Below are 16,773 nucleotides of genomic sequence, written 5' to 3' on the forward strand. Positions count from 1 at the left end.
TCATTCATTCATTCATTCAGTTGGATCATGACTATTTCAAATTCAGTGCCCTGGATTCTCAGGCACACTTCCCAGGTTTGAGGGGATTGCTCAACTATAATTATATTAATTATAATTATAATAAAGGACCTTTGGGGACAGAGCCTTCAGCGGGGCTGCACCTACCCCCTGGAACTCCCTCCCCACAGTGATCCGCAACGCCCCCACCCTGGACTCCTTCAAACTAGCCCTCAAAACTCATCTGTTCTCCAAGGCCTTTGGCCCCTAGTCATTGTTTCAGTTTTGCTTTGTTTGTTTTCTGTTTTGTCTGTCCGATCATTCCCTTGTAAAGTGTCCTTGGGCTTTTTGAAAGGCGCTATATCAATTAAAGTTATTATTATTATTATTATTAAGTAGTGCAAATCAACATTCACCTAGAGAATATACACACGTCTTCCTCCACATATTGCACTCTGTTCATCAGTGTGCTTACAGTGCAGATGGGGTGAGATAATGCACAGAGAGGCCGTCTCAAGATATGAACTGATCAAGGAGACGCCGGTGTCAAACAGGCAGCCAATCAGAATGTGGAAGGTCCCTGATTATTGCAAACGCTGTCATGATGTGCCGTCAGCTGCTTGACTATCAGTCCACTTAAGGGTCAACGTATGTGTGTGTGTGTGTGTGTGTGTGTGTGTGTGTGTGTGTGTGTGTGTGTGTGTGTGTGTGTGTGTGCGTGCGTGTGTGTGTGTGTGTGTGTGTGTGAGAGAGAAAGAGAGAGACAGAGACAGACATAGACAGAGAGAGGGAGTAGGAGAAAGAATGTGAGCTTGATTTTGACATTCTCAAATAGACTAAACTGAACTAAACTATACTTTTGAAACTACTGGGGTCTTACTTCCATGAGGAGTATTGCAGAACGGATTGGTGTGTGTGTACAGTCCCAAACCCAATTATTCATGACTACTATAGTGATATGGCTCAGATTTGCATATCCACAGAATGATGGTGAAAGAATCAGGTGCACAGACACATATAACACTGACAGGCCTGCATCTATTGTGTAATATGCATCTATCTATTGCATCTATTGTGTAACAAGATGATTGTTAAATGAAAAGCATAATTACTTGACTTTTCTGGTGTTGTTATGCCCTTGAGTCCACCACAGTAAGCGTGTGCCCTCACACCAGTGTCTGAGATATGTCTTAAGTGGCTTTTGAGATAACCAGTGGGTGTGAAGTCGATGTGAACCAATGATGAGGGCAAGCCTAATGCATAACAGCTCATCAAGACAAGGGGGGTGGCTATTTGTTTAGTCTTTTTTTTCTTTCTTCTTCTTCGTGTAAGCATACTTACATAGCCCAGCAACTTTTCGACCCCTCCCGGCCCTGTTCCCTATAAAAGGGAACGGTGTGCGCTGTTGCGATGCGGTTTGTGAAAACTTCCACCCGAGGGGACTACCCTGTCAGCCCGGGCAAGACCGTCAGCGCAACTCGCTGCACCGCCTTCTACACCGGCCCTCGCAAACCACCCCAAGAAGAACCATGCCTCCCTACGAGAAATCTATGGAACTGATGCCATTCAAGCAAAGGAAATGCCTTGGTAAATACTTTCCACATTTTACTTCTGAAATGATAAAGCCCTTTGATAGACACATTTGTAATAAAGGTGTATGAAGAGTGAATAATAACGGTTTCTTGGGGTTATATTTGCTTCCATTTAATAGCCTGTAATAATAATGTGGTAAATAAGTCGCTAATCATGCATTTTTTCTAGCAACAAGAAAACATGAAGTGTGCAGTATTCGAACCAAATTCCCGAACAAGTTACCCGTGAGTATTTTCTTGATTCTTCTGGCTCCTTGCATTTAACAAAATTTGATTTCATTTAATGATAACGATAACCTATGTAAATGCAAGGAAAACTATGTACTGATGCCTAAGCTTGCGTGCTGCGACTGTATAGGTGATCGTTGAACGCTACATCCGTGAAAAGACCCTTCCCCTTCTGGACAAGACCAAATTCCTCGTTCCCTTCGAGTTAACCTTGGGCCAGTTCCTCTGTCTACTCAGGTGAGCAGTTATGAGTGACAATGTGAAAAAGTGGAGAAAGAAAATGAGTTACGTTTAAATACTAGTGTCAGTCAGACAGTGTGTGCAGAGTGTGCAGAGTATGGTGTGTGAGAGAATCCTATAGTTGACTTATAACCCTACTTTGTATGCACTCCACCTGCCTCCACTATACACCCCCATCCCTAACACACTCCTCTGCCTCCACTAGGAGTAAGATCGACCTTGAGTCCACCCAGGCACTGTACCTGCTGGTGTCAGAGAGGAGCATGTCCTGCATGTCAGCCAGCATGGGAGAGGTGTACTCCCAGCACAGTGACCAAGACGGCTTCCTCTACCTCACCTACGCCTCACAGGACATGTTTGGGGGGGACGCGGACGCCATCCCCCCCTGCTGAGCCCCACCATGTCTGGTCTTGAGCCCTCCCACCACCTCCGGCCTTCTACCTCACAGAGCTCCACCCCTCCTATGGCCGTCTCCGACCAACGAATGACAAGCCACGATGGACCTAAGAAGAAGAGGACTCTCCTGGAACCCTGACTCTATCTTATGTATTCCATGAGGTTTATGATATCAGGAAACCAAACTCTGAACCAGAATAATTGAGTAGAATATCAGGACAGACATCCTCGCCTTTAGACCAGTCAGGTTAGACAGGGATGCCCCGAGATTGCTCACACCGACCCCAGTGAAGAATATTGACCCATTCCCAGGACTCACTGGGGTCTTGCATGTCTCTTTGGGTGCTTATGGTGCCCCTTACAATCCCTGAATGTTCTATTGACTGTTCTATCCCCCCCCCCCCTCCCACAAACTGTTGAGACAGGGGAAAATGGGGTCAATGTCTGCTGGTCAACAGACTCTTAGCACTTAAGCCCCTCTCCCCCCCCCCCCCCCCCCCCCACTCCCCAAGATGACACATTCTCATTCCCACAACATGTGAAACTGTTACAGCCATGCAATGTTATTTGGACTATATTATAGACACTCAGTAAAGACTTTGATGTCTATACTTGGCACATTGTTTTCTGATATGCTCTGTCTTCAATTGTCCAAATCAAAACATTCTCAAATAAATGGTTTCTGTCCTTTTAATGTAGCGTCTATGATTGATTGATTGATCCAAGATGATTCACTTAGTCGCTTTGTATAAAGGCGTCTGATGAATGCAAAAATGTAAAGGTAAAATGTCCATCCTTTTGTAAGTTTCTACAATGTTAATGTAAGAAGTAACTTTTTAAAGGACGTTTGTTCTGTTACATTACATAGTCATGAATACATTGACAATGTCTTAAAGGATATGTTCAGCTTTTTATTATTGTAAATGTCAAGTTGTAGAAGGGTACAGGTACTTGGAATTGAGAAAACAGCACCAGCATCAGGCTACAATGAAAGAAATGCAGGCAATCGTGCAACCGTGAACAAAGGCTCAAATATGTACATAGAAAGAAATTGTGAATATTCATACTTTTTCTGCAATGTTATAACAACATGTTACTGTAGGCTATATTGATGTTTTTAGAGCCATTGCCACATGACTTCTGACGAGGCTACCACTAGAGCTAGTTAGTTTCCCAAAACCAGGTGAATTCACCTACAACCTGTCTTACCCTTCTACGATACAACAACCTGCCTTACCCTTCTACAATAAGCCATTTACAGCCCAAAATAGATATTTGGTTCAAAGAATCCAAACGTACCCTTTAACATGCCACACCCATATAGCAGTAACACGAGGGATGTTAGTCATGTATGATTACTGGACATGATCACACTAAGGAACCGTACAGCTGGCTATGACACACACACACACACACACACACACACACACACACACACACACCAACCTAATGACACACACAGTACTTACACACAAAGCTGCGCCACCCCATTTCCCACTCCTGTCTTAGATGTGGCACATCTCTGCTTATAGCTATGTTGCATAACCATGTCCACTTACCTTACAGCAGGGGTCAGGGGGTCAGAACAGAGTGGAGAGAGAGAGGGAGAGAGAGAGATACACAAACAGACAGAGGGAGAGAGAGAGAGATTTAGAGGGGGTACACTGACTGAATTAAGAGGACACGCGCATCCTCTTACTTCACACTCCCATGTGCATTCTAGCACCCCCCAGACAATGTGTTCTAGAACTGAAACACGGCTTCGGAAGACAGCGTACCGCAGGGTGGGCGTCAGCAGGGAAGAGGCTATCTGGACCACGTTGGAGTCAACGTTATGGCAGAGGCGGTTATTTCTGTGTGGGAATTTAATCAAATGTGCGAAGAACGACAAGTGCTGCTAAAGAAGACTTGTGAAAGTACTAATGAATGCCTTGTGATGGGTTTACATCATGTGTGCACAGATTACCAATGTCCTTTGTTAGGTATATTATAATGAGTTGAATGACGCAGCTACCTTGCGTATAAGGAGGTAGTTGTCATTCATGTAATCTGCACACATATGAACAACATACGTTAATAGAGTCATTGAACAATTCACTTTTAGGCTTACAGACAATACCACAATCATACCAGATAAAGGAAGCACTTAATAAGATGCAAACTTCTTTACAGTCAATATCTCAAACAGCCATAACGATTCTTTACAAGATGTCATACAGAGATCTCTCAGCAGCAGCACTCATACTGTCACAACAACGGTAACACATCTGTAGTTACAACTAATGACACAAGAGAGCGCCCTGGATCCAATCAACGATGACAGTCCAAACCCTTTCATTTGCCTTGGAGATCATGTGGACCAGTGAATGACAGAATATTGCTGGTATTTCCATCCTGGGTAAAGCAATAGACAAGGCAAAAACATTCTTGTACTTTGATAGCAGAAGATAAGATATAAACCTGTTTGGGTGCTTCTACATCACTCACAATCCTGGCACTAGCCCATATCTCTATCAGCTGGACTTGTCTTGAGTGCCATGTATAAAAAATACAGTGTTGGAGACAAAGATCTATGGGCATTTTCACACTGCCTCTTTTGACCCTGGGGTGAGTCAACCACGGGTGGCCCAGGAGTGGTCAACCCTGAGTTCATCCTCCATCTTTTCACACTGTCAAATGTTCAACATTTTCAGGGTTGAATCATCTTCATAGACATCAATGTGATGCATCGAGTCACTGCGATGGTATTCTGATTCAGATATTTCAAAACACAATGAAGTTGAAATCAATCGAGTTGAAAACTTGAGTGAGACGTAAAACATGGTTGCTCTTTATCAGCGTGAATCTAACATCCCAACCTAACCCTAACCCTAATCTAACATATGGAAATAAAACATTTGAATGATGCTAACCAGGCACATCTAGACTTGCTATTTCCCTGTAACTAGGGAGGTTCTTGTGTGAACCTATGTAGTAGTCAAGCCAGTTTTTTAAAGTTTCAACCCATACTACACCAATAGGCTCTCCTTTGCAGAAATAATTCTTTCTGAACGAGTCCTTTGTCTGCCTGTTCATCTCCAGTGCACACTTCCAGACTGTCGTCACCTGAATGTCTTCCAGAGTTCAGTTCTCTCGTTCTCAATCATCCTTCTTTGTCTGACTGGATTCATATATCTTTCCCTGTGGCCAAAAGCTACTAGATGAGCAGATAAATCTGCTGTGTTCTCAGGTGCTTGCTTGGCTGTCTAGGCTGTCTATGGCCGTCTCTCATTTGCAGGGGGCAAACCATTTCAAAATAAGAGTTCTATGTCCTGTGTAATAAATGTAACACTGATGGTACATATTTTGTTTTTATTCATCTGAGAAAATAAAAAAAAGGTAAGCAGTTTAAAGAACTTCAAAGTCAATAGTCAGGAAATACAAAAATATAGATAAAACAATTCTAAATTAGACTTTTTGTTTCTCTCCAAAAAGATAAGCCATGCTTCTTTGGATCAACATATGGACCGTATATTTCTTAAACATTTCTTTGACAATATACCCAATCCCATCATGCAGCAACCAACCAACATCTATTCTGTTAAAGTCCTTTCAAACAGTTTCAGTTCAGTTCCAACCCCCCCCCGCCCTCAGCAGCCTCTCAGGGACTCTCCCCAGATCACTCCGCTTCCTGCTGCCCCCCGCGTTTAGAGGGTGGCACAAGGTGTTCAGGCAGCTTGTTGGGCAGCTCGTGCCCTTCCAGCTTAACCTTGATGAGGTGGTTGGCTAGCGCAAACTCCTCGTCGTCCAGGTAGCCGTCCTTGTCCACGTCGGCCAGCTTCCAGATCTTTCCGAGCACTGTGTTGGGCAACTTGGACTTCACCATCTCCTTCTTGGCGGCGGCGCCGGACACCTTCCCATCGATGGGCGACAGCGTGTAGAAGAGTTCGTCGTAGGTCGGCTTGTCCCGGCCCACCACCCACTCCAGCTCATCGATGCCCTCTCCGGCGCCTTCGCCGTAACCGTGGCCAAAGGGCCCGGCGTTCGAATCTTGGAAAGCTCCACCCTTCACTATATGGTTAGACATAGACGCCTCTTCTTGTCTCACCAGGGTCATGAGGTGGGCGATGTCGTTGGCCAGCATGTCCTCCACCGCCTCCAGCAGCCTGGGCTTCATGGATGGGAACTTTGAGAAGTCGTGAGCGCTCAACAGCTCCTACAGAGAAGAGGGGGGATTAACACTCTGTTAAGGCCTGAGGTCATTAACAAACACTATGTTGGATGGTCTTGATTACCTATGAAACATTTTACATTTCTTACATTTTAAGAGGAATAAATGCAGAGCAGGATGATATTTAAGTTCTTATAAACTATAACTTGTACGGTCAAACACTGATTTTCCTTTCATTGTGTAGTAGTGTATAATGTGCAAAAAAAAAAAAAAAAAAAAAAAAAACAGAGCTACGTCTCACCTGCATCTTTGGGATTTTGGGAAAGTCTCCGGGGGAGATCTGGTGCTCCTTCTCGATCTTCAGGTAGGTCTCTCCCAGGTTGGCGATCAGCTCCTTCTTCTTGGACTCCTTCCCAAAGACGCTGGGCATATCCTTCTTCAGAGAGCTGATGATGTACGCATGGACCTACAGGGGTTCAAACAGCCGTAAGAAACAAAACTCAACATAACCCGCCTCAATAGATGAGAGCTTCAAGAGTAAATATTTATTTTAAAAATCACCTCACCACACCCATCACATTTTCTGAGGCCTCAATAGACAGAAACAACTCACACTCCACGCCTCTCACTTCCTTTTACTTCACACTCCACACCTCTTACTTCCTTACCTATCGCCGCCACCCACCTACACCCTTACCTGCCTTACACCCAGTGGATACCCTCACCCCTGAGACCTGAGACCTGAATCCAGCCCCCCTGCACCTCCTCCATGTCTCACCTTGGCTAGGCGCGCCCGCTTGATGAGGTCGTTCAGTTTCCGGAGCGCTGCATTGCGCGGCAGCGTCTGGATGTCCTGGAACAGGTCCTGCTCCTCGGCCTCGAACAACTTCCTGTTGTCGGCCACCAGGAGCGGGTTGGCCCAGAAGGAACCGATGTAGACGCGCACCACCTCGGGCGTGTTGATGATCTTCCCCAGCGACCACATGAGGGCGCCGTAGACGCGCATCAGCTGCTGTGTGCTGATCTGGTCGGCCTTGTTGAGGACCACGCGCATCTTGTCCTCGTGGTTCTTGAGTGCGCGGATCACCTCGGAGAACTCGTCCGAGATGTCCAGCTTGTGGGCGTCAAAGAGGAGGATGATTCGGTCCACGCGTTCGGCGAACCACTCCAGCACGGCGGCGAAGTCATACCCTGGAGGGGGGGGGGGGGGGGTCATAGCGGATTCAGTTTTATGCACTGTGTCTTGATAGCCCATATCTGTAGGAGATATCCCAAAGAGGGGTGGCAAAAGTGATAGAAAAGAGGGAAAGAGGGAGACAGGGTTGGTGATTGGAAGATGGTGCATGTTGTGGTGGGTTGGGGGGTTGGAGGGTGGAAGGTGGACCCACATAGGCAGAAATAATGAATAGGAAATGAGTGGGATCCAAAAATGGCCCCTGCCATGCAAAACAATACAAATGTATTATTCAACTGTCCAATTTGGCCAATTTAGAAGCAACACGAAACAGATGAGTCTAGAATTCAGAGCAACATAGAGGCCTTTCCTGAACAGAAGCCTGGGGAGTTCTGGCATAGCCTCTTTTTAAAAAAAAAAGAAAAGAAGAAAAAAAAAAAAGAGAGCGAGAAAGAGAGGGGGAATTATGGTTCTGATTAGTGCCTGTGTCATCTGATCTGGGAAGAATGCAGTCTAAAGCTCATCTACGCGAACACACAATCAGCGCCAGATCTGCTGCACAGGCATTTCACTGGGAGCTTGTGCATGTGTGCGTGCATGTGTGTGTGCATGTGCGTGTTAGAGAGAGAGAAAGAGAGTGTTCAATAGTGAGTAAATGATTGAAAGAGACTCACAGGTAGGAGAGAGAAAAGGTTTTCTCTCTCACAGGTAGAGAGAAAACCGAGAGAGAGAGAGAGAGAGAGAGAGAGAGAGAGAGAGAGAGAGAGAGAGAGAGAGAGAGAGAGAGAGAGAGAGAGAGAGAAAGAGAGACAGACATCAGTAGTGAGTAAATGATTGAAAAAGACTCACAGGTAGGAGAGAGAAAACAAACACTCAGATAAATAACAGAAAAGCAAGCCAGACGAGGGAGAGGGAGAGGGGGAGTCAGAAAGGGAGACAGACAGAAGAGAGAGATAAAGTAAAAAGGGGGAATCTGAAAGTCAAAGAGACCCGTGGTATTTAGTAGAGGACTAAACAGAGGACAGAGACTCCTTCCGTCAAATGGCTGGTTTGAACAACAACGGTCCCCAGACAACAACGGCACGTCTCTGCAGTCTGCCTCCTGGCTCAGCCCGGCCCACTACAGACCACACTGGCAACACTACCGCTCCCCTAACTACTCACATCTGCTGCTCTGTCAAACCTCAGATACAACACAGCCAGGCGAGTGTGAGTGTGTGTCATAGCTGTCGGAGGTATGTGCTATTCTCAAGTATCACATTTCGTCTGCAAATCTCAGCCCTCCACCCCCAATGGGTGACCTCGGCATAAAATACAGATACGTATACTTTACACCAACACACGCGCACACAGACGCATTTCCAGATCTGATACCTATCAATGTTTAGTCTTTGTCTTTCTTTTCCATCGGTATCTCTTAAACTCTCCCTTGCTTTCTTTCTGGCCATGAAACATGGGATTTTGGATGTGTAATCTCAGCCTAGTGCGTAACAAAGGAATTATTGAGAAATGTACACTGTTAGCTCAGCGTTAGTCAGCTTCCTTACTACAGTATCGACTATGTCACATAACCCTGTTCCTATTTATTGGTACACAAAGGTGGCGCTTTCCTTCAGTGCTCAGTGCTGTTTCTGCTCAACTTAAGTGGGGTTCACATGACCTCTTTCTTTAGGCCAGCTTTGAGGAGAAGGAGGTGGGGGGGGGAGAACCTACCTCTGCTGATCCTCTGTTTCTCCCCTGACAAGATTCCAGGGGTATCGATGATACTTATGCTCTCCAGGACTGGGTTGGGCATCTGAGCGCACATAAATCTGCAAGGAGACAGAGAGGGAGGGCGGAACTGATAGTGAGACAGATGCACTGTAGAGAACCAGTTGGGTGAGGTTGAGAGTGTTGCAACAAAGCAAGGCAATTGTCTAAATCACTGGTTTACTGAGCTATGCTTGTTTCTGGCCAGAAATAACTTGAACAATAGAACAATAAGAACAAAGAGAGAACCTTTCAGTGAGAGTGAAGTCAATGTATCATTTGTACAATTCTTCATAAGATAGGCTACTCGGTGGTGGATAACCTTGACTCTGTGGCTGTGTTCGGGATAGCGTACTAGCATACTGCATACTAGCATACTCAATGAGTATATACTGCATACTACCTAATAAATTGACAATAATAGTATAGTAGTATCCGAAAACCAGCCGACCATTATGCATACTCCATAATGCCTCCCAGAATGCCTCCCAGAATGCATTTCGCCGGGAGCGGCGAATTTAAACCTCCATTTTAAACCTCCATTAGCTAAAATATGTAATTTTGGCTTTACAAGTGTTAACATGTCATTTTATGAAGTTTAAATATGTTTTCAGGCGAGAAAGTAACAGTAATATTCCCAAAATGTGTCCAGTTTACCAAAATAACCCGTTTATATATCTGATCTGACGATTTTTTGCGTCTTCTGTTCGCTAGCTGCGTTCGTAAATTCGCCCTGGAAATATGATCAGCACTCATGGAATGCCTCTTGTCCAATCAAATTACCTGGTCCCTTTATGACGTTGCACCCAGTGTGCGCTCCGGCGCTCTCAGAGCGATTTTAACTTCTCCCTTCATCCAGGACACCTTGTGCATAGTCTACCCACAAATAGAGTGCTTATATAATAAAGTTCCATGAACAAGAGTGCTCCAGGCACAGGCATATGGATGCTTAGGGTCATGGTCCTCTTGCTCACGGCCATACTAGCCTGAATACGCCCGATCTCGTATCTCGAATACGCGGTGCTGTAAGCTTTTCGTTCCTCCGCGTTACCGAGGAGGCGCGTGCAGCGGCCGAGGAGAGTTCACTCTTTCCGGATAGAAATGTATGCATGCTCTCGGGGTTCGAAACATAACTTCCCGGGGTGCCAGTGGGTTGGTTGATGGCTCAAAATGACCGTATAGCGATGGTGGAGTTAGCAAAGTAGTATTGTGTTTTTACCACCTTCCTAGCCGGTGTTATTCACGGACAAATACGGTGCCCGGGGCACACTCTTTGCGGGTTAATAACGTCGCTTTACCGGGCTTACGGTGAAAATTCAAATGTGTCCGGACAGGGGAGAGGGGCGGGATCGTAAATCACTTTGAATGGAGTCGATTGGAGACCCCCATCGATGTCGACACTGCTCGGAGTGAATTTAAGCATTTGACGCATGTTGAACTCCCTGTTCATTGAGTTTACTCCCGGTTCACTTCTCGGGGTGGCACCACGGTGGTTCAGTTCATTCACTCTACAGAAATATCGTAACATAATTACAACACATTTAAAATGATTTGGGGGGCCAACATCTTTAGCTAGTTCAAGTAACTAGCTTACTAAGCACTACAACCAACTTATCCGTCTGAAGCTACAATACTGGGATCATTCGTGATTGGGCTACAAACAGTCAAATACTAGGTGAACATGTGTGTAAGACACAAATAAACTTGGATTTCATGCATTTCAAGTGGCATATTTGTAATCATGACAATGTAGTCATGTCTAAGAATGCATTTCACCATGTTAATGTTAATTATTGTTAATACATGTTAATTCCCAGTATAGTGAAAATACCACCGCTCATCCGTGATCAGACTTAGCTGGGGTGCTGCAGCTGAAGAGTATCAAATAGAGTGCAAAAAAGCAGCAGCAGCATCTGCACACTCAAATATGTGCAAAAAACAATGTTTATTGCAAGCTTTCGGTCCCCAGGCTATCGGATAGGGCTGCAACTAACGATTATTTTGGTAGTCGACTAATCTGTCGATTATTTTTTCGATTAGTCACGATTAGTCGTGTGGCTTTTCGCTGCGCGTAAATGGCGACGCAGAAGCATAAATCCGGCTTAACTAGCTATCTAACCTAACGTTACGCCAAGCTACAGCTGCTCACAGAGCTAGTTGACTGGCTAGCTAGCATTGCTGGCTAGACTACAGACAGCTCACGTTAGTAGGCTACGCTTGGCGCTGTTTATCTTACAGACAGCTCGCTGGTGGACTCAACATAATTGAAATAGCATTCACTTATCAAGCATCATTCATGATCATCCACCATGACTACCTGGTATTTTAATAGCGACCACCCCTCACTTCATTTCATCTCGCGTTCTCCTGGCTTCAACATGGAAAACCCCTGCTACGTAACGTTACATACAAGCGCCTCTGTCTGTCACATGCGTGCCACAGGGCAAATAAATTAATAGCACAAACGCTCATAGCATGTACAGCCCTGTCCATGAGACGTTGTTTTCCAACATGTAACAGTAAAGCTAACATAAACATTACGACCCTAACAATATAACGTTAGCCAGTTGGCTAACAACGTTAGCTAAAACTTACCCAGCTGATTCTTGCATGGCTTCCGTAAAAAAAATAAATAAAATAAAATAAAAATAAAAACGTTTTTTTTAAGCAATTTTTTTTATGCGATTAGTCGACAACAACATTTCACGCCGACGAATTTTCGTAATCGATTAGTCGTGACTAGTCGACTAATCGTTGCAGCCCTACTATCGGACAATGTAAACAAAAGCTGTATGACAAGTTTGTATGACGCAGTTTGACGAGGCTGAAAGCGCACAGGGTTGCCAGATGGGATTGACAATTTACAGCCTAAACTTTCTATAACCTCAAAATCAAGTAGCCCATTCGGCGGTAACCCGCCCCATCTGGCAACCCTGGACGCAACTCTGCAACTCTGGACGCGAAATGCATTTTGGGAAATAGGAGCCGAGCTAGTGTCCATCAAAACCGACTTAAATTTTACCGGAAATAACTGCTCGCCTACTAAATTTCTCGCATACTCAAATCTCGCATACTGTACAGTTCGAACGTACTACATACTCAAAATCTACGTCATATCTAGTATGAGTAGTATGCTAGTACGCTATTCCGAACACAGCCTGTGTCTTACTCCCATACAAGATGTTAGCATTAGCCTAGCCAAACGAAAAACATACATGGGGGGGTTTCACCTCTGTCGACTTGGGTGTACAATTAAAATCAGACAACGACACCCACAGAGATTACCACGTTTGGTATCAGGAGAAGAAAGGGTCAAACAGAAGATGGCAGTTTCCTCAGACAAAGAGGCCCATTGTTACCCTTTTACACTTCTCCCTTTCCCATCATAGAACTGCCCCACTACCCCAGCTCACTGACTCAGAACAATATTCACAACATTGGCTGAAGGCATTAGGTCACAAGACCCGCAGAACTAAGCTCTCACATTCTCCACGAGACCACAGCAGAGGAACTAGTACCACAAGTCCCTTCAGGGGTCAGCCAGAGAGGAACAGAAAGATTGATGGTCAAACAAAGTCAAAGAAAATAAGGAAAAAGATAATGTGTCAGTATCACATTATTACAATAGACATGGTTTCCAAGTCTAACAAAAACATTTTTTTGTTAATAAATTTCCACTTTGGCTGATCATAATATGATCATGTGTCATATTTCCACATTTTGTGGAATTCTGTCCAAGCTTCCCATTTATCAAACTTTTTCCACAGGGTGCTTCACACAGCTACAACCCCCCGAGTCTCTCTACACGCCTCAGCAACAGAACCCCCCTGGCCCCCTCCCCTCACCGTCGCTACAACATCCCAGAGTTAAGAAAATACTACAGTATTAGTTTTGAGGATGTGGACTATGCAACTAGATGCTTTTTGGGAGGTTTGCCTTTGGAATCTGTTTTACTGGAAGCTGAACTAAACTGCAGAGTCAGTGCCCTGGAATAACACGGGCTGAGTGAAAACGGAACTGCAACTCTGCTGACTCTTACTACTCCCATTGTGAACACAAACACAGCAGTCCGATGACTGGAGGTTACGGGCCAACCTATAGTTAGACTAGAGTCCTTGACCCAGGCCTGTATTTACACAACCATCATCCTATCCAGCTGTGTGCTGCACTGGGTCACAATAGTGGTAAGACAGCTCTAGTGTTGACCGTCTCTAAGTGTGTCTTAATCCACATGGCAGTAAGGGACTGGTGCTAATCTCTGATTAAATCTGGGGCTGTGGAAATCCGCCTTGGCCAGATTGAGCTCATGACTCGTCCAAAAACCTGTCCAATCAGAGACAATCAACTTTGGTTTATCTGGCCATCTGTTTGGGTGCTACTCCTGTGTGCTGCCAGACAAGTTCTTACAGAGAGAGGACACTCTGATCTAAAGGATATGAACGTATGGGAGAATGTGATGGAAAACTCTTCGGGGCTGTGTGTGGGGGGCCTATATTGGAACTACCATTTCCTCACGAATCATTCCGTTAGCTCAGATTTTACTCAAATAGGCAGCAGATGTTTATTGGCCTCGATACGTCACTTAAAATGTTTTTTTTCTGGGCTCAAATCTGGACAATGGAAGGACATAGCCTATGTCATAATGCCCCATAGAACAGACTAGAACTCTGAATTACTGATGTCATACCTATATCAGGCTAATGCCTGGTTGATAACGCTGTGTCATAATGCCCTAAAGAACAGATGAGAATTACAATGTCAAAGCTTTGTAGTGCTCAGACCTGAGTGACTGTGACGTCATAGTGCCTCATATGGCCGACATGAACTATGAATGACTAATGTCATAGAATGCCTTGTAGAGACATCTAGAACTATGAATGACTAATCGTGAGCTTAGAATTATAAGGTTCTATCTCCGTTTAGGGTAGTTCAGAGATAATGAGCGTCAACATTTTTACATTCCATTATGTTTCATGAGATGGAACCTTTGTATTTTATTAATTATTAACAAAAAAATGTAAACATTTTAAAAAAATGACACCACACAGGCATTAATAAACACCTAATGGATCAGATTATGTAAAATAATTATCTACATTTTGACCAAAAATGGAGATAGAACCTTATAATTCTAACATCACGTAATGTCATACAATGCCTTGTAGAGACATCTAGAACTCTGAATGACTGATGTCATAATGCCTCCAGGGCAAACCGGAACCCTGAATGGGAGTTGTGTCCTGATGACCAACAGAGCTGATCCCTGAATGACGTTGATGACTCATAAAACACACAAGTAACCTGACCAATACAATCACCAGACTGGTATGTCATGATACCATAAAGAGCACACCACAACCTTCTACTGATTGACTATGATTTCATACCACCTCACAGCTGGCAGAAGCCTTGGGGAGGGTGGGGGGGGGTTGCCCAGCGATCACTGATGTAGTACCTGTAGCCTTGGGTGTCAAACCTCATGAATAACAGAGGAAAAGATGACACACTGTTGATGTTGCTTGGTTACCTGAATCCCAACCATTCCTGTTTTGATGTGACATCAGTGGTAGTTAAACCTGCTGAGGGGATGTGGGGCTTGTTCCAACCTGTTATGGGGATATGCCTGTTTCAACCTGACAGGGTAACATCAACACTTCATCAACCAGGATGTTGTGGTTATGAAGCCTACATTCTGATGTGCTGATGAAATCACACTGGGCTAGATGACAGGAACATTGTGCAAGAGTAGACAACGTTGTGCCTACATGCATGGATGCTCGTGGGTGTATGATTGTAATATTGAGCGATGCCACTGAACAACGACAGTGAGGTTGTCACTTCATTGACACTTTCAATCATTGCAATAAACCATATTTGTGAATGCTGTAGCTTGAGTTGTAGCCTATGTTTTCATGTGTAGCAGTACGTTATAAATCATTCTTTCCAACTATTACGTGGAGAGCCTGCTATAATTCTACTACTTGTGAGCTTAGAATGATAAGGTTCTATCTCCGTTTAGGGTAGTTCAGAGATATTGAGCGTCAAAGTTTTGACATTCCATTATGTTTTGTGAGATGGAACCTTTGTATTTTATGAATTACTAACTAAAAAATGTCAACATTTTAAAAATAACACCACACAGGCATTAATAAACACCTAATGGATCAGATTATGTAAAAAACTCAATTTTGACAAAAATGGAGATAGAACCTTATAATTCTAACGTCACGAACTGTATCAATACAAACATGTATTACATTGACATGGTAGCCTACTGGGGGGTTACTAGGAAGAGGCTTTACCTGTTGAGGAAGGCATTACCGAACGCGTTGAGTTTGCGGAAGGGTTTCTTGGGGTCGACCACCAGAGCGTTCCCCGGTATCACCCCCTCCTGCTCGCCGTGCATCACGGCTATGAAGGAGTCCGTCGTGGGCTCGGGGCCAATCCGCATGCCGGGGAAGTCCTGCTCCATCAGGTGGCGGATAAAGGTCGTTTTCCCGGTCGAATACTGACCCACCAAGAGGACCATCGGCTTGCTGTCGAAGTCGGCATCCTCCAGGGCAGGTGAGTGGAAGTCGTGGAACTGATAGGCGTCCTCCAGGGGGAAAAGTTTATTTCGGTAGAGTTTCTTCAAACCTTCGGAAACATTCTGGAACAACTCGGGGTCTTTCTTTCCATCTTTGTTGGACCAGCGAAACATGGTGGTGCCCTATGCTATGGTTGACACAAAAGTGTCGCTTCTGAATCTGTAATAATGCAATAATATGCTACTCTGTCTGTCACACGGTAGAATGCAGACGAGTAGGAGGCGAGGTCTTGAGGGTTGGATTGTCCCACCCCTCCTTGTAGTAGTACTACTAGGCTGCGTTCGTAAATTCGCTCTGGACATCTGATCAACACTCATGGAATGCCTCTTGTCCAATCAAATTACTTGGCCCCTTTATGACGTTGAACCCAGTGTGCGCTCCGGCGCTCTCAGAGTGAATTTACGAACGCAAGCCCTAGCAACGTACTCATACAGGAAGTACACCTCTACCTAAACTAGCTGTATATTAAATATGGCTACCTTGGTTTTGTCTTTTGTAAATAAAAAAATACATTGTTGTTTCTCTTAAAAGACTTAATAACAAACTAAACCCTGTATACAGTGGGAGGAGACCGTGAGCGCGTGAAATCCCTCACCGGCTGTTTAGTGACACGCAGTAAGCGGAAGCGTAATATACATTTCAAAATAAAAGTCTCTCAAC

The 16,773-nt window shown here is 44.6% G+C and overlaps 2 protein-coding genes across 2 annotated transcripts; one reads left to right on the plus strand and one right to left on the minus strand.

The window, feature by feature from the left end:
* Positions 1 to 1,526: 1,526 nt before the first annotated feature.
* On the plus strand, positions 1,527 to 2,449 carry map1lc3cl (microtubule-associated protein 1 light chain 3 gamma, like; the record flags this gene model as incomplete). The annotated part of the gene is made up of 4 exons (XM_080525332.1): positions 1,527 to 1,584; positions 1,759 to 1,814; positions 1,948 to 2,054; positions 2,263 to 2,449. 4 exons carry the CDS (start codon positions 1,527 to 1,529, stop codon positions 2,447 to 2,449), a joined length of 408 nt encoding a protein of 135 aa, XP_080381458.1.
* A 3,423-nt stretch (positions 2,450 to 5,872) lies between these two features.
* ehd1a (EH-domain containing 1a) lies at positions 5,873 to 16,354 on the minus strand. Its single transcript, XM_080525339.1, has 5 exons — positions 15,829 to 16,354; positions 9,491 to 9,588; positions 7,382 to 7,794; positions 6,905 to 7,069; positions 5,873 to 6,648 (listed from the first exon to the last, which is right to left on the minus strand). Exons 1-5 carry the CDS (start codon positions 16,224 to 16,226, stop codon positions 6,112 to 6,114), a joined length of 1,611 nt encoding a protein of 536 aa, XP_080381465.1. The 5' UTR covers positions 16,227 to 16,354; the 3' UTR covers positions 5,873 to 6,111.
* Positions 16,355 to 16,773: the final 419 nt, after the last annotated feature.

This window comes from Nansenia antarctica, assembly GCF_963989245.1.
Source record: "Nansenia antarctica genome assembly, chromosome: 3".
Classification (NCBI taxonomy): Eukaryota; Metazoa; Chordata; class Actinopteri; order Argentiniformes; family Microstomatidae; genus Nansenia; species Nansenia antarctica.